This window comes from Xenopus laevis, chromosome 1L (assembly GCF_017654675.1).
Source record: "Xenopus laevis strain J_2021 chromosome 1L, Xenopus_laevis_v10.1, whole genome shotgun sequence".
Lineage (NCBI taxonomy): Eukaryota > Metazoa > Chordata > Amphibia > Anura > Pipidae > Xenopus > Xenopus laevis.
This window is the reverse complement of record NC_054371.1, coordinates 109,243,216-109,269,762: the sequence shown is the minus strand read 5'-3', so window position 1 is coordinate 109,269,762 and position 26,547 is coordinate 109,243,216. Positions and strand designations below refer to the sequence as shown.

General features: G+C 38.0%; 1 protein-coding gene across 1 annotated transcript in view; it reads left to right on the top strand.

Annotated features, from left to right (window-relative positions):
- grin3b.L (glutamate receptor, ionotropic, N-methyl-D-aspartate 3B L homeolog) overlaps positions 1-17,144 on the top strand; it is a 29,778-nt gene extending 12,634 nt beyond the window's left edge. The window contains exons 3-9 of the mRNA XM_018225168.2: positions 6,419-7,463; positions 7,555-7,700; positions 9,116-9,231; positions 9,307-9,458; positions 9,683-9,847; positions 12,323-12,390; positions 16,451-17,144. Of these exons, the coding sequence (XP_018080657.2) occupies positions 6,419-7,463; positions 7,555-7,700; positions 9,116-9,231; positions 9,307-9,458; positions 9,683-9,847; positions 12,323-12,390; positions 16,451-16,751 (1,993 nt within the window). The 3' untranslated portion in view covers positions 16,752-17,144. The remainder of the gene's footprint in view (positions 1-6,418; positions 7,464-7,554; positions 7,701-9,115; positions 9,232-9,306; positions 9,459-9,682; positions 9,848-12,322; positions 12,391-16,450) is intronic.
- The last annotated feature ends 9,403 nt before the right edge of the window (positions 17,145-26,547 follow it).

Sequence of the window (26,547 nt, the reverse complement as noted above, 5' to 3'; positions counted from 1 at the left end):
TGGTCTCACAGCTTCACCTGAACTACACACAGCATCATCATTTAACCCACTGCTAGCCAAGCAGTTTATCACACTGAGCATTCTGGATAACAGATCCCATACCTGTATGGGAGTAATGACATGGAAAATAATCACTTCACCATCAATCTACTCTGTGTGTCATAATATACATCCTTAAATGGCCTATTTATTATGCTGTGTAGATTGATTTACACCAGAAAAATTGCATAAAAACGGTGTTAAAGAAATATTGTTTTCATCAAAGTATGTATTTTATTTTTATGCTTTTATTTTACACCACTGGCATTATTCATTCATGTCAAAGATAAAAAATTCTGTGTCAATCAAGTTCCGGCATAAGTTCTGTAAAAATATGTAAAAAGCAGCAATACACATAGCATAGCCATTCAGGCGGCGATATGTTACCTATTTCAGCGCCAGTTTTTTACACAGAACGATAATTAGTCTCAAAATTCTGACTTTGAAAGAAGGTTTAAATGACTGCTGTGCCTTTTGGCACTCCACGCCCAAGGTTTCCTTTTTATATCAGCTATAAGGCAAGGTCTGGTAGAGCATGGTTGTTATGACTTTCCAAAAAGTGGTGCTTTGTAGTAGTAGTAGTAGTGTGGTTTGTCATTACTTAATGGCATAGTGTTTTGCTTGGTGTCTTTTTTTCAACCTAAGTTACGTTTGCAACAATCATTGCCCATGCATTATTAATTGTTAGGTTCCATAAATACTGGCTTATGCTCAGTTTTATGCCTGGATAGTGACATAAGTTATATGGACAATATCAGGGTAGCAATTTGAGTGTAACAGCAGATATATATATATATGCAACCTCCGGCTGTTTGGCGATGAGACGGGATGCATCTTTTTTGCAGATGGACAGTAGCAGATGAGATTCAGTGGGTGAATATAAGGTTATCCACTTAAGATTAAAAAATATGCGCTACTTTTACCCTTACTGGGAACAATTCTTCCACTTTATAAAGCATTAATAATATAATATGGCCCTTTTTTGAATATGTTGTGCAGTTCTGGTCTCCAGTATCAAAGATGATATTCTTGAAAATGAGTCACTAACCAAATAAGCAATATGGTAGATCTCATTTATGAAGAAAGGATGGCCAAGTTGAATTTGATCATGTTGAAGAAGAATGGAAGTAAGACATCAGGCTACTGGCCTTAATAATCATTGAAAAACTAGGGTTACAAATGGGTTGTTTGCACATTTCTTTGGATCAAGTTGAAGCTTGGTAGAAATTGTATGAGCAAAAGGTTTAACTTAATTAACCAGTCCCTTCAACTGATAACATTCAGTTCCCTTCCTTTATGGTCACACTTGCTGACACTGTACCTCTAGGCTGTACGGACTACCAGTCCCTTGGGTAGCTCTGTGCTTAAAGGGATCCTGTCATCGGAAAACATGTTTTTTTCCAAACGCATCAGTTAATAGTGCTACTCCACCAGAATTCTGCACTGAAATCCATTTCTCTAAAGAGCAAACAGATTTTTTTATATTCAATTTTGAAATTTGACGGGGGGGCTAGACATTTTGTCAATTTCCCAGCTGCCCCTGGTCATGTGACTTGTACCTGCACTTTAGGAGAGAAATGCTTTCTGGCAGGCTGCTGTTTTTTTCTTCTCAATGTAACTGAATGTGTCTCATTGAGACATGGGTTTTTACTATTGAGTGTTGTTCTTTGATCTACCAGGCAGCTGTTATCGTGTGTTAGGGAGCTGCTATCTGGTTACCTTCCCATTGTTCTTTTGTTTGGCTGCTGGGGGGGGAAGGGAGGGGGTGATATCACTCCAACTTGCAGTACAGCAGTAAAGAATGATTGAAGTTTATCAGAGCACACGTCACATGACTTGGGGCAGCTGGGAAATTGAAATATGTTCAGCTCCATGTCAGATTTCAAAATTTAATATAAAAAAATCTGTTTGCTATTTTGAGAAATGGATTTCAGTGCAGAATTCTGCTGGAGTAGCAATATTAACTGATTCATTTTGAAAAAAATGTTTTTTCCCATGACAGTATCCCTTTAATGCTGTGTCAACACAGAGAACCATTCATGCTTATGTAACCCTTTCTTGGCAGGAATATCCAGGGCCACACTGTGGCGCTAACAGTATAGATCCCAAGCCTCCGCTAAGTGGGAGATTTGCGGGGTTTGGTAAGTTAAGTGCCTCCACCCTGGGCTAAAACCAGATATTGGTGGAATACAACTCCCTGGGAACTGCAATAACAGTGATTTCGGTACCAATTGTAGCAGACAATAAACCACACAATAGGCAGATATGCAGTAATATGTAATATTAGGAATGCAATATATGCAATGCAATAAGAACAGTAAAATAACAATAATACAATGAATATTAGACAATTTAAGTATCACCCTTTTGTATGAAAATGTCTACTGTCACTTTAAGAATGGTGAGTGTGCACACTAGGGGTCTGAGGGGATATACCAAAGTAGTAATAGAAGAAGTATGTGTTGCAACACTAGATTGATGCACACCGGGGTGTGTAAAGTGAAGGTCTCACCAACTCCCAGTGATAATGAAAGAAGAAAGAGATCCTGTGAGGCAGAGCAGATACAGGGAAGCAGTCTGGCAGCTTTAATCCACACTGAGCTGTGGATGCTGGTGTAGGGAAAGGCTTCCTGAATTCCTGAGGAGATCCACTGTCACGGAGGCTGGTGGGAAATCCACAGTCCAGATCCGATGTACACGCTGGCAACTCACTACAGGGCTGAAGTCCTATCTATCCTATAGGGATTACTTCCCTAGCAATAGCTCAGGCAGCTGCACTAGTTCCAGTCACTATGATGGCTGACTGGAAAGGGTTAACTAACTCCCTGTGCTCTGACTATGGGATTCCCTATATGGGTAAATATTCTATAGGTGAAATCCCTAGCTTCCTACTCAGATAAATCAGCAGGAACACTCACAAGAGAGAAGGAGAGTCAGTGTATTAGTCCATGCTTTCCTCTTCTCTTCTTCCTGGTTGACCTAAGCCTCACTTTCATTTTGGCTCCAAACTTCTTTCAGAGAGGTCACAAGGTCAGAAGCAAATCCTTCTTGCTGATTGGCTAGGCTGTGGCTGTGGCTGAAAACTGTCTCACTGCAGTGCAAGCAGCAGCCATGCTTTTGGTGGATCCAGATTTAAAGTCACAGGGTTATGCAGTTAGGGAAAGGGCAAATAACACTTCCCTACACTTATTTGCTTCTGTGTTATATCTCTTTAAGGACTATTATTTTCTTTTGCAAAATCCACTTGAAATTTGGCTGTTTTGACATGATTTTGTTCCCTGGTATCTCCTTAGTTTTATTAAAGGGGAATATACTGAGAATGTGTACAGGGAAATGGTAACATGCCTGAAAAAAGTAGCAAGTTATATCAAAACATATGTTGTGCACAGTTTTTATAACAATTGCAGGGTAATGGGTGGCCCTCTGCAACCACTAAATTATGTGTGTGCATAAAGAATTTCCAGCATATTACAATTTGATTTTATAAATTGTGTCTATACAGACAAGAGCACAGTTCATAGGGATTATTGCTTTTATTCTAAGATGCAGGACCAAGACAAATTTCTTGGGAATGGTACGGTATCTTACATTTAAATGACCTTTCCCAAGATCTCAATAAAAGCTTTTAACAGGTCCGAGAGCCCTTATAATGTACAAACTGTAAGACCTTTGACAAAATGCAAAAATCTAATTTTCCCATTGACCCAAAAAGAAATTGGCATGCATTGGAGCACACGCTGTTCCCATCACTAGGTCCTATATTTTAAGATAAATGTTATCATTGAAGACAAAATAGTGCGTATAGTGTCATATAATATAAACTATGTTAGTCTGAGAACAAATTCATTATGCTCCTTTTCATTGTTAAATTATAATTTGGATAGATTTTATAGCAGTAGCTCTCAGTGCTGGTGGTATTTATCTTTCATAACTGATAATTAATTTCACAATACTACATCTGCCTTCATGCAAGAAATCTGTTAATCATAACGTTGAATGTGATAATGCAACCTGATTTTTTTGGTTTACCCTTTCAAATTTGTTTCCCCAGTGGCGTAATTACCGGGGGAGCAGGGGGTGCGATTGGACCAGGGTCCACACCGCCGCAGGGCTCCTCCCGGCAGATTGCAACCACTGTAGCTGCAGCCACAAAGAAAATCAGGACAGACCCGGGCTGACTACACAGAGTTAGGCCCTTTGGGTTAGGCCCTGTAAATGAACTGTTTCTCTGTTTTTGTTATTCATTATTGCTGTAGGTGTTGTCTAACCAGTTACTAGAAATAGTAGTCCAATAGGAAATAAGAGATGATAAGAGATGATAAATAAAATATCCTTATCAGTTTGGCCATATTTTTTATCCATGACATCATATGATGCATGATAAAGGCATCATGCCAACAAATGATCTGGAACTACCGTCAGCAAATGCATACACATACACACAAAGTTATCTATTGGTACCTACAGTCTGTGCATGCAAGTGCTGATGCTAGTTCTGAATATTTTGCTAGTTTGACATGCCAGCACAGCCTTGACCATGGATAATATGATACGTGCGCTGATATGTATTACCATGTACAGTATTATAATGAATATTTTACAGGGATGAGGAATTGTACAATATTCTTATTTAAACGTACCCTCCATAAGTGTGATTTTGTTCACTGCATGGGATAGTTCTGCTATCATAAACATATGTATTCATGTTCCTGCAATATAATGTTTTACTAAAGGTCCCTGTGGGTCACACAGAAGACAATTTTAAAATAATATCTTGCTATTGATGACACTGGGTGTTTAGAGTCCAGAAATCCAGTGTGCCGATGCTATTGTTATATGTAACATCATCAGGTCACCTTTAAGGGTGTGCAACTCCCACCTGCTTCCATTGTGATCCAATCACTTAGCCTGCTAGCCAAACAATTGGGTTTGTGCAGTTGTGCATGTTGAAATTACACAAAGTTCAATAACTTGGCCCACTGGTCAGACTACAATCACTCTATATTTGTCAACAGGCTTGATTGGTTGGTTGGGTAAAGCAAGAGAACGTCTTGAGAAATTTAGAGATATCTGGGAATTTTCCTAACTTAAGTAGATGCAACAGTATAGCTATAAGATGTTCAAAATATGATACTTGAACTGAAATTGACCATCCAAACGTAAATTCTTTTCTTCGACCTGAATATTGAACATATGTGTTGCACTAAAGTGACCTGATTATTTGGTAATTTCACAGTAAGTGCTTTCAGATTATTACTACCAGCACAAGCTGATATGATCTTCAGCCAACCAGATCTTATACCTTGCCTAATAGACTCTTGTTCAAACATCTTAATACTTATCTTATTAAAATATGTAGATAGAACTCATTCAGTAAAGATTAGGTTAATTTAGAAAATATAAAAGGTAGAGAGCAGAAAAGTTCACTGTTCGTAACAATTTGAATCAACTTTACAAGCCACTTATACCCTTAATGGGACTGCACTAGGCAAATCCATTATGGAAAAGGACCTTGGAGTCCTTGTAGATGATAAACTTGGCTGTAGCAAGCAATGCCAGTCAGCAGCATCAAGGGCAAATAAGGTCTTGAGCTGTATTAAAAGGGGCATAGAGTCACGGGAGGAGGGGGTCATTCTTCCACTGTATAGAGCACTTGTAAGGCCCCATCTAGAATATGCCGTACAGTTTTGGTCTCCCTCACTCAAACAGGACATTATTGTATTAGAGAGGGTACAGAGAAGGGCAACTAAGCTGGTAAAAGGTATTGAAAATCTTAGCTATGAGGAAAGACTGGCCAAATTGGAGATGTTCATGCTGGAGAAGAGGCGCTTAAGGGGTGATATGATGACTATGTATAAATATATAAGGGGATCATATAACAATCTCTCTAATGCTTTATTTACCAGTAGGTCTTTCCAGCTGACACGAGGTCACCCATTCCGATTAGAAGAAAAGAGGTTCCGCCTAAATATTCGGAAGGGGTTTTTTACAGTGAGAGCTGTGAAGATGTGGAATTCTCTCCCTGAATCAGTTGTACAGGCTGATACATTAGATAGCTTTAAGAAGGGGTTGGATGGCTTTTTAGCAAGTAAGGGAATACAGGGTTATGGGAAATAGCTCATAGTCCAAGTTGATCCAGGGACTAGTCCGATTGCCATTTTGGAGTCAGGAAGGAATTTTTCCCCCTCTAAGGCAAATTGGAGAGGCTTCAGATGGGTTTTTTGCCTTCCTCTGGATCAACTGGCAGATAGGTAGTTAATAAACAAAAAAAAAAAAAAAAAAAGGTTGAACTCGATGGACATGTGTCTTTTTTCAACCTTACTTACTATGTTACTATGTAATACATGTGACTAATATTGACCTTATATTCTATATTCAGGTTTCTTGCTAACACATCCTTCTCTGGACAGACTGGTCAAATTTATGTGGCAAATAATCAGATCCACACTGAACATCACTACAGGATTTGGAGCCTGGTAAGAGACTCATTGGGAGATCCAACTTGGGTTACTGTGGGGGGCTGGCGAGAGGGCAGAATGGAGGTGGAGGAAAGCTTATGGCAGAGCAGACTCCAACAATGGGAACCAGTACCAGGTGGCTTTGCCCGCACTAAACTCAGAGTGGTGACTTTGGTGGAACACCCTTTTGTCTTTACTCGTGAAGTGGATGCAGATGGCAGTTGCCCAGCCGGTCAAATGTGTCTTGACCCACGAACAAATAATTCAGCTGTTCTAGATGTCCTTTTTGAGGAGCTTAACTCACCAAATGGCTCAGTGCCACTGGAGTACAAAACTTGTTGTTATGGATACTGCATTGACTTGCTAGAAAAGCTCTCTGAAGACCTGCAGTTTGATTTTGAATTGTACATTGTTGGCGATGGAAAGTATGGGGCACGAAAAGGTGATCGATGGACAGGTCTTGTAGGTGACTTGCTGAGTGGGGCAGCTCACATGGCTGTTACTTCATTTAGTATAAATTCAGCTAGAAGCACAGTTATAGACTTTACAAGCCCATTCTATTCTACTAGCTTGGGAATTCTTGTGCGCATGAGGGACACTGCCTCTCCCATTGGAGCTTTCATGTGGCCACTACACTGGTCCATGTGGGTGGGTATCTTTGTTGCTTTGCATATCACTGCTCTGTTTCTTACCTTTTATGAATGGAAGAGTCCATTTGGAATGACTCCACATGGCAGAAACCGGGTGAAAGTCTTCTCTTACTCCTCAGCACTTAACCTTTGCTATGCTATCCTTTTTGGGAGGACAGTGTCAAGCAAAACACCCAAATGCTGTACAGGCCGCGTTCTCATGAATCTTTGGGCCATATTCTGCCTTCTAGTACTGTCCAGCTACACTGCCAATCTTGCTGCAGTCATGGTGGGAGATAAGACCTTTGAAGTACTATCAGGAATCCATGACCCCAAGGTAAGCAAGCTAGTACACACTGGTCCCATAAGAACAGCAGTTTTATATTTGTGATATACTACATATTGAATATGTGTTTGTGTCCTTATAGCTTCATCACCCTTCTCAGGGATTTCGATTTGGAACTGTGTGGGAAAGCAGTGCAGAGCAGTACATCAAGAAAAGCTTCCCCGAGATGCATAACTATATGCGCAAGTTTAGTGTCCCAGCAACATCTGATGGTGTCCACTTGCTAAAGTAAGGAGCTACTTCATAATACAATGCTCCTTTAACATAGTAGGTTTAATGGGTTTATTCTGCTTTACACCTTAATGAACTCTATAATGCTGATAGTTGCTGTCTTTGCCTATTAAGATCTGCTAGATGTTGCCCCTAACACATGAAGATGTCTGAATAGAGTTGTGTCCCAAGCTCAAAATCAATTAGTTACTTGGTTTCACTGCACTCAATAAGAGAACAGGAACAAGTCTGAGTTTTTATTTGTATAACTAAAAAGAATGCAAAAGATAGCTCAAGGCTCATTTCATAAGAGCTTTTAGTGTTGTGGAAGCAGTGAAAGCACAAGCTTGTAATAATTCTGCACAATTAAGTGAGTATTGAATGAGAAGAAATGAATTAGACTAGAATGAGATATGGCTAATTTATGAAAGTGGTTTTGTCTAAAGATGCTGCAAGGGTAGGAAGGATTAATGAAAATATTTTAAGACATTTTAGGGGCCAATTTATGCAAGTTCATAGAATGTTCCTTTCCCTTTCTTAAATTTTGGCGCGAACGAACACATTTTTCATATAGTTACTTAATCCTCAATATTTTCGTAATTTAGCAAAAATAAAAACCATAAAATCTATGAATACAAAAGAACGACAAGTAAAAGCTGTCAAGGTCATGTAGATGTCAATGGAAGTTCCCTTTCTTTTCTTGCAAATATCAGCTTTTCGTTTTTATTTTTAGAGGTTTTCGGAGATCAAAACATTTGTTGTCTTTTTCATTTGTTCACAAAAAATTTGGGGTTTCAATTTTTTTCACCAGATATTTAGGTTTGTATGTTTTTATTCTGATCTTTTAATAACTTTCATGGCATTTGTGATTTTTTGAGAAATAGAGTTTAATAGTGGTCTCAAAAAGTTCAAATACCACTAAAATTCGATCTTCAGTAATTGGGCCTCCAAGTGTCAAAATGCTTGTGTCTAAAAGCAAACGTTAGAAAATTCTCAGACAGATAGTATAACAGAATTACAGTGTACAGCTTTGGAAACCTCTCGCAGACAATGAAATGAATAACTGGTTGAACTCTGAACCTAATTAATTTATATGTAACGATTAGAAGAAGCCTTTGTGTAGGTTACTGATATTTTACAATTAATGCACATGGGAGAAAGTGGACCAATCAACTTTCAGTATTGGAGATTCCCATGACAGTGGGAAGCAATCCGCCAAAAGCAGTTCTACCAGTACCGTTTTTATTTAAGATACAATGATATATTCCTTTAACGTAACAATACAATCTCAAATACGATGTAGACATAGGATACTTTTAGTAAGGTGCTATTGATTCACCATGCCCTGCATGTAGTCAATTATCCTAGTAGACTTTTGCACCTTGTACCTTGCACATATAAGTAAATATTTATTTAAAAGATTTGTCTTGTAGGACAGATCCTCCAACGCTGAATGCTTTTATCATGGACAAAGCACTGCTGGATTATGAAGTTTCCATTGATTCAGACTGCAAACTGCTCACTGTTGGCAAACCCTTTGCAATAGAAGGTAATGCACAGAGTGTAATATGGGTCAACTGCAGTGGGGATTAGTAGAATGCTAATGGCCTTTTTTCTGGTACAGGATATGGAATCGGACTTCCCCAAAACTCTCCTCTAACCTCCAACATTTCAGAATTCATTAGCCGCTACAAATCTTCAGGGTTTATGGATACACTACATGACAAGTGGTACAAGATGGTGCCTTGTGGCAAACGGGTTTTTGCTGTGACAGAGGTAATTCACAAGGGATGGGGCCGTGAAACAATGTGATTAATGCAGTACCATTTTGTTACATGATTTGGCCATTTACCAAAAGATTTGTGCAATTCGGCCTACTTTTGTGTGTAACCATATTGCCCACAGATCTGAGTATTTGTCATAATGCCTACACTGTATTATTACTCCATTGTATGATATACAAAGGAACTCATATCTATTGATAAGTATTTTCCCTGCAGACTTTACAGATGGGAATCTATCATTTCTCTGGGCTGTTTGTTCTGCTGTGCATTGGATTCTGTGGGTCACTCCTCACATCACTATTGGAGAGGGTAGTCTATCACCTCATCATTCCCCGGATCAGGAGGAGACGCAGATTCAAGTACTGGCTCCACACTAGCCAGGTAAGAATGAGTAACCACTGACTTGTTTTTAAGAACTTGTGATTGCAGTTCTCTCTTCTAATTAATTTGTTACCACCAAAATGTTAAGAGCATTATTTATTTTTATTTTCTATTTGTTTTTACTCTTAAAGGGTATGTAAAAGCAAAACATAAAATCCCATTTTTACTTTCTTTAATGAAAAAGAAACCTATCTCAGACCACACTGAGCATGTGCACAGTCTTGGTCTTGCAAAGATGTTTAACAAAGTTACAAGATGGTGACCTCCTGTAGCCAACTTTGAAAGCATAAATTATTTGTTTTATTAGGCTTGTGGTGCTGTAAGTCTATGTTTATATTTAGTATACAAAATACAGCATTTCTAGACTTATTCTATTTTAGACTTTACATGCCCTTTAAAGGGATACTGTCATGGAAAAACATGTTTTTTCCAAAACACATCAGTTAATAGTGCTGCTCCAGCAGAATTCTGCACTGAAATCCATTTCTCAAAAGAGCAAACAGATTTTTTTACATTCAATTTTGAAATCGGACATGGGGCTAGACATTTTGTCAGTTTCCCAGCTGCCCCAGTCATGTGACTTGTGCCTGTACTTTCTGGCAGGCTGTTATTTCTGCTACTTAATGTAACTGAATCAGTCTCAGTGGGACTTGGCTTTTACTATTAAGTGTTGTTCTTAGATCTTCCAGGGAGCTGTTATCTTGTGTTAGGGAGCTGTTATCTCGTTACCTTCCCATTGTTCTGTTGTTAGGCTGCTGTGGGGGGGGGGAAGGGAGGGGGTTGATATCACTCCAACTTGCAGTGCAGCAGTAAAGAGTGATTGAAGTTTATCAGAGCACAAGTCACATGACTGAGGGCAGCTGGGAAATTGACAATATGTAACCCCATGTCAGATTTTAAAATTGAATATAACAAAATCTGTTTGCTCTTTTGAAAAATGAATTTCAGTGCAGAATTCTGCTGGAGCAGCACTTTTAACTGATGCATTCTGAAAAAAAACATGTTTCCCCATGACAGCATCCCTTTAAGCTTTTATGAAGGTATTACTGGCTCAGTTTGGAGTTTCAGTCTTGCCAATGTTGCTATTGTCTCTCTGGCTGTCTAGCAACAAGCCTCCCTAAGGCCCCATGTTTTATTCTAATCCAATGACAAAAAGTAAATATGGCCTAGTAGTCCAGTCTACAAATCCCTTGGTTATTCTCATAGTGTGCAAAGAGGCATGCCAAAAATCAATGGCAGCATGGGTATACCACTGTTGGAAGCACAAGTCTGAATAAAGTTTCCTATTATAGAGGCCCTTTAAGGAAATTACATGGGCCTAGGAATATTCGTACAATTGCTGTTTCGCTTTAAATTTTTTCTTTAGAAGAAAAGCAGAGATTTTCTAGCTGATTGAAAAGAAACGTCTGTCATTTCTGAGTGATTCGTTGTTCAAAAATTCAATTTCAAACATCAATATTTTATCTTCAGCACAAATCAGGGCTTGCCAGATCTGTCCTGAAGGAAAGTACTACCTCAAATCACTGCAGATGACAGGTTTTCAAACCTAGTTTTTCTAATTCAAAAACTTTTGATTGAAGTGCAGGTACCGGATCCGTTATGTAGAATCCCATAATATAGAAAGCTCCAAATTACAGAAAGGCCGTAACTCATAGACTCCATTTTATCCAAATAATCCAATTTTTTAAATTGCCATAATAAAACAGTATCTTTTACTTGATCAAACTAAGATATAATGAATCCATTTTTTAAGCAAAATCCGACTACTGGGTTTATTTAATGTTTACATTGTTTTCTAGTAGACTTAAGTTATGAAGATGCAAATGATAAGATCCATTATACAGAAAACTCCAGGTCTCGAGCATTCTGGATAACAGGTTCCATACCTGTATTCCCCCAAATTGGCAGATACCTCGTTTTATACAATCCACTTGATCACAAGTATCACAATGCAAAAATGTTGCTTCCTCATTCTCAGGGGCTGATTTATATTATATTACTAAGATGCACCAAACCCTTATTTTCTTGGTTCTGCCAAATACTTGGCTATGGATTTGGCTGAGTATGGAATTCATTTGAGCCCTTGCTGAATGGAAATTTCCAATGATTGAGTGGAGAAAGCTGCTACGCCTGTGGAAATTTTTTTACCATTATATAGGGTCAGGATTTGGTTTACCTAGGCTCTTGGATTCAACCAAATCCTGCGAAAAATTGGCTAGGATTCAGCCCAATCTGAACCAAATCCGGGATTCGGTTCATCCTTATATATACTGTATTACAGATTTAAGTAGTTTGCTTTTGATCTTCTTGCTGCTCCTTCCTTCTTTGCATTTGGTGTGCATGCGCAGTAAAGTGGAAAAGCAAACTTCAATCATAAAGCTGTTGTCCTTTTTTTACCTTTGAACTATTTTACATCAGTTGCCTATATGTGGGCTTATTTTGTCTTCACAAAGCTCCTTATTCTCTCACTGACAGAAGATCCACAGAGCTTTAAATATGACATGTGAGGATAAAGATGTGCTTTCACCTAAGTCAAATAAACGGTAAGTAACCGGTAAATGTAATGGTAATAACCTTTAAAATAAATTGAGGCTTAAAAACCTTTAAAACAATGGGACAAAGTTTTGAAGATCCACAATATAAAAAGACTAGTGAGAGCTTGTGTGACTACAGCAATGCTTACACATTCTATTTCTCGATGCACTTAATTGATCTTTGATCATATGTGCATTCAGGACTGGTTTAGTAATTGTTATGCCATTGAAGTCATCTTTACCACTGCTTTTCCTGCTCCTATCTTTGACTACTATAGCGATGATTTCCCTGTGGGCATACTTTTAAGAAATTACTCACCAGGCATTCTCTTTATCTGCTCTTACCTTGCAAGCAGTCACTTGATCATGTCCAAGCATTATATGCAAATTCAAAATGTGCATATCTTCACCAAGTGCTCTAATACTTGCCTTGTAACCCTACTTGTACTTAGCTGGTATGTGTAAATGTAATTGATCAAATGTATATGGATTAAAATGCATTGCTGGTTGTGAAGTATTGTTTAGTAAAGGAAGATTCCTATCCAAACATAGTTACCTAGTTAATTTTGGTCCATAACGTTCTATGCCTCTAATTGATACCCCATATTTATACACTGCCAAGAAGAAGTCATCTAAGCCACTCTTAAATGCATTAATAGAATCTGCCATCAGCATGAGTAACTATGTGCCCTGCTTAAAGTTAAAGTTTTGTTCATTAAGTCTAAAAGAATAGCCTCTGGTTCTTTGTTATATCAAAAAATCCCTTACCATCTGTCTGTAATGTCCTCTAAAGTATATTTAACAAGTAATCATATTCCCCAAGCACTTTTTCTCAACAATCTCAGCTTTGACAGTACATCCTCATAGTTAATCTTTCTATTCCATTTATCATTCTAATTGCACGTCTCTGAACTCTCCCCAGCTCATTTATATCCTTCTTAATGAATGGAGCCCAAAACTGCACTGCACAGTACTTTATTGACTTTAGTAGCCACTGACCCACACTACCCAGAGTTGCATTCTCGGTTATACTAAAAGTCAAGCGAGATACATTGGCAAACACATTACATTTAGAAGAGATTAAGCAGGGGTTGGATAGCTTTTTAGCAAATGAGAAATTGGAAATAGCTCTTAGTACAAGTTGATCCAGGGACTAGTCCAATTGCCATCTTGGAGGCAGGAAGGTATTTTTTCCCCCTCTGAGGCAAATTGGAGAGGCCTCAGAAGGTGTTCTTTGCCTTCCTCTGAATCGATCAGTTAGGCAGGTTAAAATAGAGTTAAAAGGTTGCACTTGATGGACATGTGTCTTTTTTCAACCAAGCCCCCCAAAATCCTTTCCAGTTATAGATACCCCCAACACACTACCATATAGTGTATTACTAGCATTTAAGTTATTTTTACCCTGCATAACTTTGCATTTATCAAAACTGAACGTCATTTGCCAATTTGCTGCCTAGTTCTCCAATTAAGTCAAATCCCTCTGTAAAGCATTAACTTTCTGCATGGACTATCGTTTTGCACAATTAGTTATCATCAGCAAAGATATACAGTCGGCATGCACAATGGCAACCTCAAGGTCATTTATGAACAAATTAAAAAGCAAAAGACCAAGGAAAAACCCTTGTGTTAGTGCATGCAAATGTTCTTTTGCATTAATATATATATATATATATATATATATATATATATATTTTTTTTTTTTACATAGCCCTTTTTTTTTTTTATAAATCAGAAGGCTATTAGAAGTTACTTCGGCATCACAGACACAAGGCAGCATAAATAAACCTAATTGAAACTTCAAAATTGAGACTTGAAATCCAGGGACTACGGCAAATACCTGTTTGATGATAGGGTCCTGCTGCTTTATTCATTTTAGGACATGTTGGTGCTCTTGTTTCTATTTTCTTGTTGAGGATGTCCACAGGGGTGTTTCTGGGGTCCCTGCTGCCCCCTCTCACACCTAATGGATCGGGTTAAGGGAGTGCAGAGAGTGCAATTGTGTTATCTGCACTAGAAGAGACAAAATTGAAATTTAAAAATTGGAATTTCAGATCTTAAAGTTACTAGGAGCAACTTTTTGCCACCCGAGGCAACTTGCAGGCTGCTGCTGCCTGAGACGAGTTTCTCAACTTACCTCATGGCAGCAGCACTCCTGGATGTCCACTTCTCCCTTGTACCATTACAAGGTAATGAGTTGGGCAGTACCATTTGCGAACCCACACCTGAAAGAGAGCTCTTGATAAGGGAGCAGGGGCAGGTGGAGGGCTGTGCCTAGGGCAGCCCTGGATAAACAATTAAATAGAAATAATAAAGGGCCCAAGAAAGATAAATGACATTGTTTATAAGATAAACAATAAAATGTAAGCCTCGCCATACAAAACAAATAACTCATACAAACTGGAAATTTACAATAGACGCATCTATAACATAGGAACATTTTATATAAATTTGAACATACCCTTTAAATGTCTTGGTAACAGATAAAGGCGTTGAATAATTTAACTTGGAATTACTAATAACAGACTGCTTTCTGTGATAACAGTTTTGATTATATGTTGATATAAGGTAGTACATATATCTGTGGGGAGGCTAAGCATTCTGATGAATAGGATCCTTTGGTACTCCCTGTTTGTGCTATTGCTTTGCCAAAGCTTCTACCCTTCAGTTAAATTTCAGCTGCATCTACACATTGTGTCCCTCTGGCCACAATTCCTAATGTGGAGTAGTCACTGGCTGTCCTCCAAACCTTTACAGCCTTTACTGTATCTGTACACCTTATGACCACACTATATTATTTTTGTGCAGGTCAAGATAAACCTGCCCCAACCATAAATTGAATTGCATACTTGGAACCCCTAGCCAGTTTGGTTGGCAGATACACATTTATCCATTTACAAAACTAACTGGGAATTTGTCCAGAGGACCAATCAAAATGAACATTTGGCAGGAACACTGAAAGTTCACAGTCTGAAAATCAGCAAAGCTGAATTGGCAATGGCTTCTTGAAGGGTTTGTTCTCAGTATTATTTGTCAACTCGGTTGCATTATTTCTTTTCTAAACCTAATGTACTAATAGAGGTAACCAAATTAGTAAAGTTTCAACCAGGTGTACAAATCAATAGAAACCAATGTCAAATGTAAAGCTTATATTTAATTGCCTCTTAAATTGCTATGCAAAAACCTGTTGGGCCTGCCGATATAGATGGAATAATAGAGTATTCATCACATTATCATAAGATATTGATTATAGATAATAAGACGTTTTCCCTTAAGGTTTAGTTTCTATTCATTATTTCCTCCTTATTCTGAATTCTTACTAACTCTTTTGACATATAGCTGCAAAGTACTGTACATTTATCAAGCCTGTGGTGTTTATACAAATGGCCTGTAGATGTCACTGTGCTCATACTTATACTGTGCATACTTCCTGGTCGCTTAAAAGTGAAAGCTTACTGTTGTGTAATGCCTGCATGAGCCTGCTAATAAAGCACTGTTATACTCTACTCATCCTCGGCTACCCAAAACATAACAAACCCTTCACACAATTCTTGTTTAGCTTGTAGTTGTTTCAGAAAAAGCCCCCATTTTTAAAATTGCTTTTCAGAATAAAGCAGCATTGATCTCAATTAAAATCATGTCAAATTATAATCAATGTCTGACATTCTGTAGCTAAATGCTTTGATATAATTGCATATTTGGATGATGAAGGACAAATATTACTTAAAGCTGTCTTCCGTTTCAGCGCATTCAAGCTGCCGTCCCTTTTAGCCTTTCTGCTATGGGGCAGTTTTGTGGGGGGGGGTTAAGTATTAAAACACGTTGGTGTTACTGTTCCTACAACACAATATGTGGTGTGTAAATTCAGGCTTGATAAAGGGCCCAGTGTAGCACAAAACATTGCCAGAATTAATGTTTACTTTTGAGCCAATAAAACACTTTTTGCACCAACAATTTTGGATCAGTGTGCTACAGCAATTTTGGATTCTTTGCAGCATAATAAGGGAGCATTTATTAACCCTACCGCCTTCCCTTTTAACCATTTATCATCTGATTTTTCCTGCCTGTCTAGCTGTAACCTGCAGAAAGATACCACAGGGCCCCCCCAGTCTGTGTGGAATAACCTACGTCGGACTCCTGCTCACCAAGAGAAGAGAGTGCACTTTAACTTGGAGATGGCCAGTGCTAGAGAAGGTCTCTGTGAGAATGGGCTCCCCCAAGGAAACAAACAAGAAGAGTTAAAAGAACTTGAAGTGAAGATTGAGGGTATGAAGGAACAGCTGAGAGCAGCCCTGGTGAGGAAGAGCCAGCTTATGGTCATCCTACAACCTTCCTGCACTCACACTAAGACAGACACCTCAGAGAAGAGATGATAAAAGATATTGCCTTTGCAGAGAAAAAGCAAATACTTTTTAAAGGCTTGCATTGTAATCCTTTAACCTTTACAGTGAGGATTGCTGGCGGTTTGTCACTTAAGGGTTAATGCCAGAGGCACACGAAGCAACACTGACTTTATTCCTATGCCATTACAATAGGAACACATGCACATGCTTTTCATTGTTTTTTGAGATGCTGTAAAAACTAACAGATGATGAAGTTGGCAATTCTACTGAGGATTAATCAACATTAACTCCACATGAGCAACAATATAAAATCTCTGTGATGCCAAGTATTTCTACACTGCCATATCTTACTGCCACTGCCATACCCTCATCGTATCTGAGAATGACTTATCCAATGAGAGAATTTGTAAATTGGGTCATGGGGTGGGGTCAATGGGTTAAAGGGGTGGTTCAACCTTTGGTTAACTTTAAGTATATTATAGAATTGTTAACTTTTTAATTGATATTCATTTTTTCTTTTTTATATAGTTTTTAAATTATTTGCCTCCTTTTTCCAGCTTTCACTGACATCTAAAACAAATGCTATGTAAGGCTGCAAATGTATCGTTATTGCTACTTTTTTATTACTCATCTTTCTATTCAAGCCCTCTCCCATTCATATTGCTGTCTCTTATTCAAATCAGTGCATGGCTGCTAGGGTTATTTGGACCCTACTTTATTTGCCTCCTTTTTCCAGCTTTCACTGACATCTAAAACAAATGCTATGTAAGGCTGCAAATGTATCGTTATTGCTACTTTTTTTATTACTCATCTTTCTATTCAAGCCCTCTCCCATTCATATTGCTGTCTCTTATTCAAATCAGTGCATGGCTGCTAGGGTTATTTGGACCCTACTAACCGGAGTGTTGCAAACTGGAGAGCTGCTGAATAAAAACATAAATAACTCAAAAACCACAAGTAATAAAAAAGGAAAGCTAAATGCAAATTGTTTTAGAATATCACTCTACATAATATTAAAAGTTAACTCAATCGTGAACAACCCCTTTAAAGGGAGTGATTAACGAATATATTCAATGAATTATAAGATGGGATGTAAATAGAGGGGTTGTAACCAGCATATATATTGTTTTGTGTTCTAAAAGTCAGAGTAACAGTGAGGATTAGTATGCAGCAGAAGCAAGATGTAGCACATATAAACTACATCAGTAATACAGACAGATGCAGAATATCAAGTTTCCTCAAGCCAAATGAATGGCTGCGAGTTGGGGCAAACTGGCATATAATATCAAATCCTCAAGTTGATTTTGCCATCATACTTAAACTTTCCACACTATCTGACATAGGTGCCTATATAAGTGTAAATGTATACACATTTGGATTAGACTGCACACTATTTAGGGCTTTAGCACACGTGCAGATTTAGTCGCCTGGGCGACAAACTCCCCGAACTGCCTTCCACTTGCTAAAATGAAAAATTGCCTGCTGCAATGCACTCGCGGCACCTCAATTTCCGAAGTCGCCTGAAGTTGCCTCACGAAGAAACTTCGGGCAACTTCGAAAATCGAAGCACTATTAGTGCATTGCCGCAGGCGATTTTTCATTTTAGCAGGCGGAAGGCAGGGGGAGGGCAGTCACCACAAAGAAGAGGCGATTAGTCGCCAGGCGACTAAATCTCCCCGAATCTGTCCGTGTGCTAAAGCCCTTAAGTGACCATACTGAGAAAACATCTGCTTCTTTGAAGATCTGACTGCAGAGCAAACCTTTGTCTGTATAGATAACAGTTGTTTGCAGGCTCTGATTTCATTCTTGTGCTCTGTGAAGTCAAAAGGCAGATGACGAAAGCTGGCCATAGACACAAAGATCGGATTCGTATGATTTTGAGACGGTGTGTGGAGAGGCCCGACATTTTTTGTCCGGCAGAGATCGGTCGTTTGCCGATAATATCTCTGCATGTATTGCCGATTGGACGGTTTTCAGAGGGAGACTGTCACTAGCTTTTGGCGGACATAACTGTCAGGGGCAGAACATCGGCTGATCTGTTCTTTTGTACTTTATTTGATCTGAATGGTTAGTGGCAGGTCGGGAGATGGGAAAGTCCGATCGTACGATGATTCGTATGATCGGATCTTTGCGTCTATGGCCAGTTTAACTTGGCAAGTTGCTCCAGACAACCACTTTTTTCCCATACCAAAAATACTTTCATTCATTTTATTTTACAGGTTTTTAATTCACCCATAAAACTGATGGAAACTATATGTATATTAAAAAAAAATATTTCCCTCCCTAATGGTTGAGATTTCTTTGTATTATTTGTATGGTTGAGATTACAGAGTTTTAGCTTTAAGAAGAGAGGCTTTCCCCCAGCACTACATTATATGATGTTGCCACCAGCCCAGTTGATTGATATGTACATGTATACAACAATCTCCGGTATCTATAGCTCAGCTCTATACACATTTTTTGAACTTGTTATTGAAGATTGTACATGTCTTCCATTACACAGAATCAGAAGCCTATTTGCCTGTACCCTCCTGCATTCTTTGTACTTACTACTAAAAAGCAAATGACTGTAATAAAGGTGCAAGGATGGCTAAATCAAATCTGCCCCTTTTATCAGACATGTAAACTCTTTAAAGTGAGACCACATGTAGACATAATGAGTTACCACATTACAGACACAAGTTTAGCAAAGCTAAGGTGGTGACACTTTGCATCATAACCAGGCAGCGTTCTCCCATGTCTGTATCAGAGCCACCTACTGCTGTTCCCGGGAGCACTCACTCCGCACTGGAATCGGAGTTATATTAGAGGTTGACTTGTAGCATTGAAATAGCCTGCAAATCTGGGAAGGGTAGCCTGCTCATTGTGCATGGACTGACATGGCCCTGTGAAGTGGAAATGGAGAAGTGTAATATTAAAGTAGGAGACAGAAGGGCAAGGTGGCTGGTACACAGCAAGAACTACTGAAGATGTTGAGGGTAGCTCTGAGCTAACATGTATATAGTAAGCTGACTCCTAAGACATTTGGGGTGGTCTGCTGTCATTTGTGATTGTGGGGCCCAAGTGGCAACTTGGAGCAAGACAAATACAAGAAGTCCTCTGCACTCAACCCATTACCAGTATATTAAAGACATTGAGACATTTTGTGCATTAAGCTACTAAAAATCACCTACCCATTAAACAAAACAGAGATTGTTTGTCCATATATTGCAATGTATTCAAGCTAGCCAACTACGACAAAGTCATACTTTCAAATTGCATCTGATACATTAAAGGAGAATTCAACCTGTAAAAAAAAAAAACCCTCTCCCCTACCCTGGGTAGACCCTCCCTCCCTCCTCACCTCAGCCTACCTGCCCCCCCCCGGGCAAATGCGACTATTTTTTTACTCACCCCTCCGTGCAGATTCTGGCCTCGGAGTTCACAGGAGCCATATTCTTCTTCTCCTCCGGTAATCTTCGTGTCTTGACAGAAGTTTTGGCGCATGTGCAGTTGGAGTACATTTCCGGTCCCGAACCACTGCGCATGCGCCGAAAGTCACGAAAATTTCCAAAAATTTGTCGTGATTTTCGGCACATGCACAGTGGTTCAGGACCAGAAATTTGTTTCAACTGTGCATGTGCTGAAACTTCCGAAAAAGACCGAAGAAAGAAGATGGCGTCTGTGAACACAGAAGCCAGAATCTGCACGGAGGGGTAAGTAAACAATTAGGGGCATTTGCCCGGGTGGCAAGGAGGGAGGGGGGTCTACCCAGGGTAGGGGGGAGGTTTTTTTTTTTTATTACAGGTTGAATTCTCCTTTAAGAATTCTATTGCTTCATTATATTTTACACAGGGATTAAGTTTTACCTGCAACTTACTTGCTGCTTTCAAGGTTAAAACTCTCAAACATGATTGCACTGACAAGTAGGGTTGAGAGTAAGTGGAGGTGGTGGGGGATTTGGCCTGGCACTGCTAAAAAAACACAAAGTTAAATAATTGAAAAACTCAAAGAATACATATATTAAAAAAACTGAAAACTTTTAGGATACCACTGACTACATCATAATAATTTCTCAAAGACAAAAAATCAAATCAAATGATGACAAAAAAGGCTTCCTATACCAAGATTATATTAGATAAATAAATTATTAAGTACATTAAATCCACAGGGGGTCCATATGCAATAGTAATCTGTTTGATGCTTTCTTTTTTTATTCCTGAGTTTAATTGGAAACAGGTACAGATGGGTTTTCAGTGTCCCCCTGGATTATCAGTTAGGCAGAATTTACTTTGATAAAAGGCTCTATGCGATGGATGAGTCTTTTTCAATACAATCACTATTGTAACTCCTACATTTAAACAGCGAACAACAGGTTGGAAATGACAACAAGGAGAGATCATTACTTGTGCAGTGTCTACACAGGATGAATGACGAGCTTGCCTGTATCAGTTATCTATCTCATAAGGACCAAACATGGAGAAGCTTACTTTCCCTGTTTAGCTCAAGAAAGAAGATAAATATTTTTTTCATTATTAAGGTTACAGTAGGCACAAGCCCTATTCATTGCCCTGAAAATTTTCCAGGGGGGGGGGGGCAAGGAAAAAAACATATTACACAAATTACTTGTACCCACATTTTGGTTTCCACTCCAACCTAACAACAGCTTTCCAATAAATATGTAAAGTAGTAACTGTTGCACATGTATATCATTGTCATTCTGTTAGTGACACAAACTCCTTGTTTGCCAGGACAGCACTTGGTCTTTTCTACTTTCTTAGCACAATTACTCTAGAGTTCTAGTTACAGCTGGATACTTACAGTGAACAGTGTACAGACCCTCATTTTCAGTTTTTCTATATGTTATATCATTTTTTGTGTCCCACCAATATATATAATGCATAATACATTTCCCTAACTTTGCACCATTTTTTCTGGTCCCCTGAAAAATGTGAAATGGGGTTTCTACTGTACATAAAGTAGAGTAACAACAGCAGAAAAAGGTTGTGCACAACAAAATGTCACTAGCATAGAATCTATGCTTATACATTCTATTTCAATCTAGGGGAAAGCTGCTTTCTTCCCAGAGTGGCAGAAAGATTAAAAGATAAGTCATCCAAAAATAAACAATGAGGTGGATACAGGACAGGAGGAGAGAGGGGGTGAGCATCTTCCTGCTCAAAGGGGAAGTTCTCTTCATTTGTAAGACAATAATCAATGTCTGTGATTCTTGAATGTGTTTCAGTGTAAGACTATATGATGAGTGGTCAATTGGTAAAGTAGAGACCACAGACTGTACCTATGAAATAGTATTTTAAGTTTCACCTTGAAACAGGCTGAAGTAAATTACTTTAATCCGCAACCAGACAACAGTTTATCTACTAAGTAGGATAAAGTAGAAGTACATACATGGACATTGATTTATAGTATTTCTTGGTGCATGTTTGGACAATTTTGCCCCACTGAACTTTATTTACCTATTTATGCTCGACATGCCTGATCTATAGTAAGTCTCTGTACTGATAAAGAGGAAGCATACTGTTCTGTTACACAAGGGTTAATGATTTGAAATGCATATTAACTTAAAGTTGTTCCTGTTGCTCTTTTGGTAGTCCTTTATCACTTGCTACACAGCCATTACATATTCCTTACAGAAAGGGGCTTTGGTTAGACATAATTCTAATTATAGGACACAACAATATAAATTCAAGTGTACAGCAAACTCTATCATAAGGAAATTCCTGCAAGAGGCATATGCCTTTTTTACATTTTACATTTATGAGCTGTAAACCTTCTTAATGAATAAATCCTATGGTGCATGAATGCCTCAGAGGCCATGTAAAATGTGCACCTGTGTAAAAGAGGAATAAGAAGAAAAATGAATCAGTGTTCACATTGAGTTACATTGGGTAGGAAGCTGAAGAGATTTAACATTTCTGCTTCAGTGAGAAGCATCAATCACTTTGGCATTATAAGGAACGACTGTGACTCTAGGACTGGAAAATGGCACTTGAGCATGTAATTTTCTAAATGTCTGTGGAATCAATGAACTGTGTTTGATCAATATAAATGTCTGGAATGCACCATGTAATATATACCAAATCATTTGGAATAATAACCCACAGGATACAGGCAAGATCAGGGCTTCCATCAGGGATCAAAGGAGGTATCAAATAATTAACCCATTGAACTCCTGGACCCTTGAAAGGAGGAGGACCCTGCCAATAAATAGAATGGAGTCACAGTGAAAAAAAATAATGGCACACAAACAATGCCTTTTGGAGCCCCCTCTTAGGGCCCCTGACTGCAATACACCATGTACCTGGTGACACCCCTGGGCAAGATAGTGTTCATGCAAGAAATGAATATTAAAACACAAACTTACCCAAAAATAAAGAGGCAATTTAAAGAGATGCCTGAAAGATATGATATACAGAATCATTGTGCAGACTGGTGCGAGTCATATGAAACATAACAGTACAATTTACACCACAATTTGGCATTTACTCACAATGCTGCACTTTTTCTGATTTGACTAATTTGACACAATTGCGTTGAACATTTTGCAGAGAGAGAACTGCAAAGTTATTTTTTATTGTAAAAAAACATTGCGCAGTTTGAAAAATGTTGCACACAAAAAAAAAAAAAAAACACCCATTGACTTTTGGCAAATTTGTTGCCATTTTGGGAATTTTTGGTGAATTGAACAGGTCAAATTCGCCCATCACTACCCCTAAAAAGAGTGTGCTACCCCAGGATTTCAGCTAGAAGATTAATAAAGCCTCCCTGCTAGTTTTCCCAGAGCATATCACAAAGATGCTACACTGACCTAGTGTCCATTGATTACCGGGAAAAATTAGACATTCAGCCAAGGATGGGTGTGGGCACGCAGTACAGTAGTTATATTGATTGTAATGCTTTAAATATTAAGGGCTATGGCACACTAGTATATTAGTCTCCTCTTCTGTGGGCAACTTATTTCCTGTAAGTGTTAGACATCCAGTCACTCCAGCCTTTATAGATTACATTTTTGACTAACTACAGTATACGCAAAACATATTTTAATTTTTCAAAGCCTATCTATTTACCCAGTTTTTGTTTTTATACTGAACAAATTATTTTAGCTCCTCGGGTGATAAAAGTGAATCTCTGTTGGTATAACATACAGTATGCAGCAACTGGTTTTGCCAAAGCTGCCTAAAGTTTCCTCTCAAGGCAACTTCAGAAAAATGAAGTACTGCATATGTTCTACCACCGGCGATTCACTTCATTGCCAGCTTAAAGAGCGAGCTCTAATACATCTTCTAGGCAAAAGGAGACCCCCTATAAGGGGATATTAGATCATTCATCTGACACCCAACTCCTGAATGAAGACAGAATGAAGAGAAACAGATGCGAAGAGGAACAGTGAAGATAAACATACATTTACCAACCTAGACCATGACCTTTTAAGGGCCACCCACTATAGATTCAACAGCACTACTATAAAAGTATGGCTGGCGCTACAGGTTGAAGGTTGCCTTTTGAACTATGCCAGGATTCCTGCGTACTGCTAACACATCAGATTATATATTATAGCCTGTTTGGAGAAGTAAAAAATGTAATAGCCATAGTAAAATCTACACTTACAGGTCTTCATTTAGATGGTACATATTTCAGTTCTGCAACCTGGATCTGGGAAGCTGAATATTTACGTGACTGGTTGAGACCCATATAGTCCTAATATAATCTATGTAATGAGCACTTTACTGCATTGATTGTATGTATGTATGTATGTATGTATGTATGTATGTATGTATGTATGTATGTATGTATGTATGTATGTATGTATGTATGTATCTATGTATGTATGTATCTATGTATCTATGTATCTATGTATCTATGTATATATATATATATATATATATATATATATATATATATATATATATATATATATATATATATATATATCTATATATATATCTATATAATACACAAAAGCTATAAATATCCTGTAAATTATATCCTTATAAACGGTGAGTTCTGATGTCATCAGTTATAAACGGTGAGTTCTGATGTCATTTCTGTCACATGACTCATTGAAATTTGTGTATTATAATAAATAAAGTACCCCCAGTTGTAAAATATGAGGATAATAGAAGTTACCTCGGAGTTCCATGACCTGTATAAAAACACTCGGCCTTCGGCCTTGTGTTTTTATATGGTCATGAAACTCCTCGGTAACTTATAATATCCTTATTTTACAACTGGGGGTACTTTATTCACTATATATATATATATATATATATATATATATATATATATATATATATAAATTTATCTCTATATCTATATATATATACACACATATATACACACACACATATCTATATCTCTATATCTCTATCTCTATATATCTATATATCTATATATACACATATACACACACACACATATATATATATATATATATATATATATATATATATATAGTGAATAAAGTACACCCTATTGTAAAATATAAGGATATTATAAGTTACCGAGGAGTTTCATGACCATATAGAAACACGAGGCCGAAGGCCGAGTGTTTTTATACAGGTCATGGAACTCCGAGTTAACTTCTAATATCCTCATATTTTGCAACTGGGGGTACTTTATTTATTATAATACACAAGTTTCTGTGAGTCATGTGACAGAAATGACATCAGAACTCACCGTTTATAACTGATGACATCACTAGTCACCGTTTATAAGGATATAATTTACAGGATATTCATGGCTTTTGTGTATTATATATATATATATATAGCACAAATAAGGTCCGCACTCTCAGGACTTAGGAAAAGTTAAGAATTTTTTTATTCACATAGGAGACGTTTCGACCTCTTCAGAGGCCTTTCTCAAAGTACTGACAGAGATTACAGAAATGCTTTAAATACACAGAAATGGCGGGAACATTAGTCAAATTGGAATAGACGTGTCAGCATGGTCATCAGTATACGTCACATAATTAATCTACACATGTTTCAAACAATACACTCATCTGGTGTTTCACTTTTGACTATTACAAAACACACTAACATTTAAATTAAACCTCTCCTACACTCTACACTGTTAAAATGGTTAAAAACAATACTATGTAACATTTTTGTTGCCCCTCTATGGCCATTTCCTATTTTGTTCTGCAACAGCTGTTCATTTAGATATTTTATGTTACAAATAGTATCCAATAAGAGATAAGATTCAAGGTCTGTGTGGACTCTATAGTGAGCTCCCTCACAAGTCCATTCTAAAAGCCCTTAAGTAATGCAGTAATGTGGCCTTCAGTTTCGGCCGAAAACATGCATATTGCTCTCCCCTCTAATAATAAATCTCCCTAAATGCGGGTACTAGCACTTCCATTCTGAACCGGATGGTTAATAAAAGTGAGAACTCTGTTCATTTGTGTTGGGACAGCTGCTTCTGGGTATATATGAGCCTGCAAATGTGTACTTAAACTTAATTAATTTATGCTCAGAGGGGAGAGCAATATGCATGTTTTCGGCCGAAACTGAAGGCCACATTACTGCATTACTTAAGGGCTTTTAGAATGGACTTGTGAGGGAGCTCACTATAGAGTCCACACAGACCTTGAATCTTATCTCTTATTGGATACTATTTGTAACATAAAATATCTAAATGAACAGCTGTTGCAGAACAAAATAGGAAATGGCCATAGAGGGGCAACAAAAATGTTACATAGTATTGTTTTTAACCATTTTAACAGTGTAGAGTGTAGGAGAGGTTTAATTTAAATGTTGGTGTGTTTTGTAATAGTCAAAAGTGAAACACCAGATGAGTGTATTGTTTGAAACATGTGTAGATT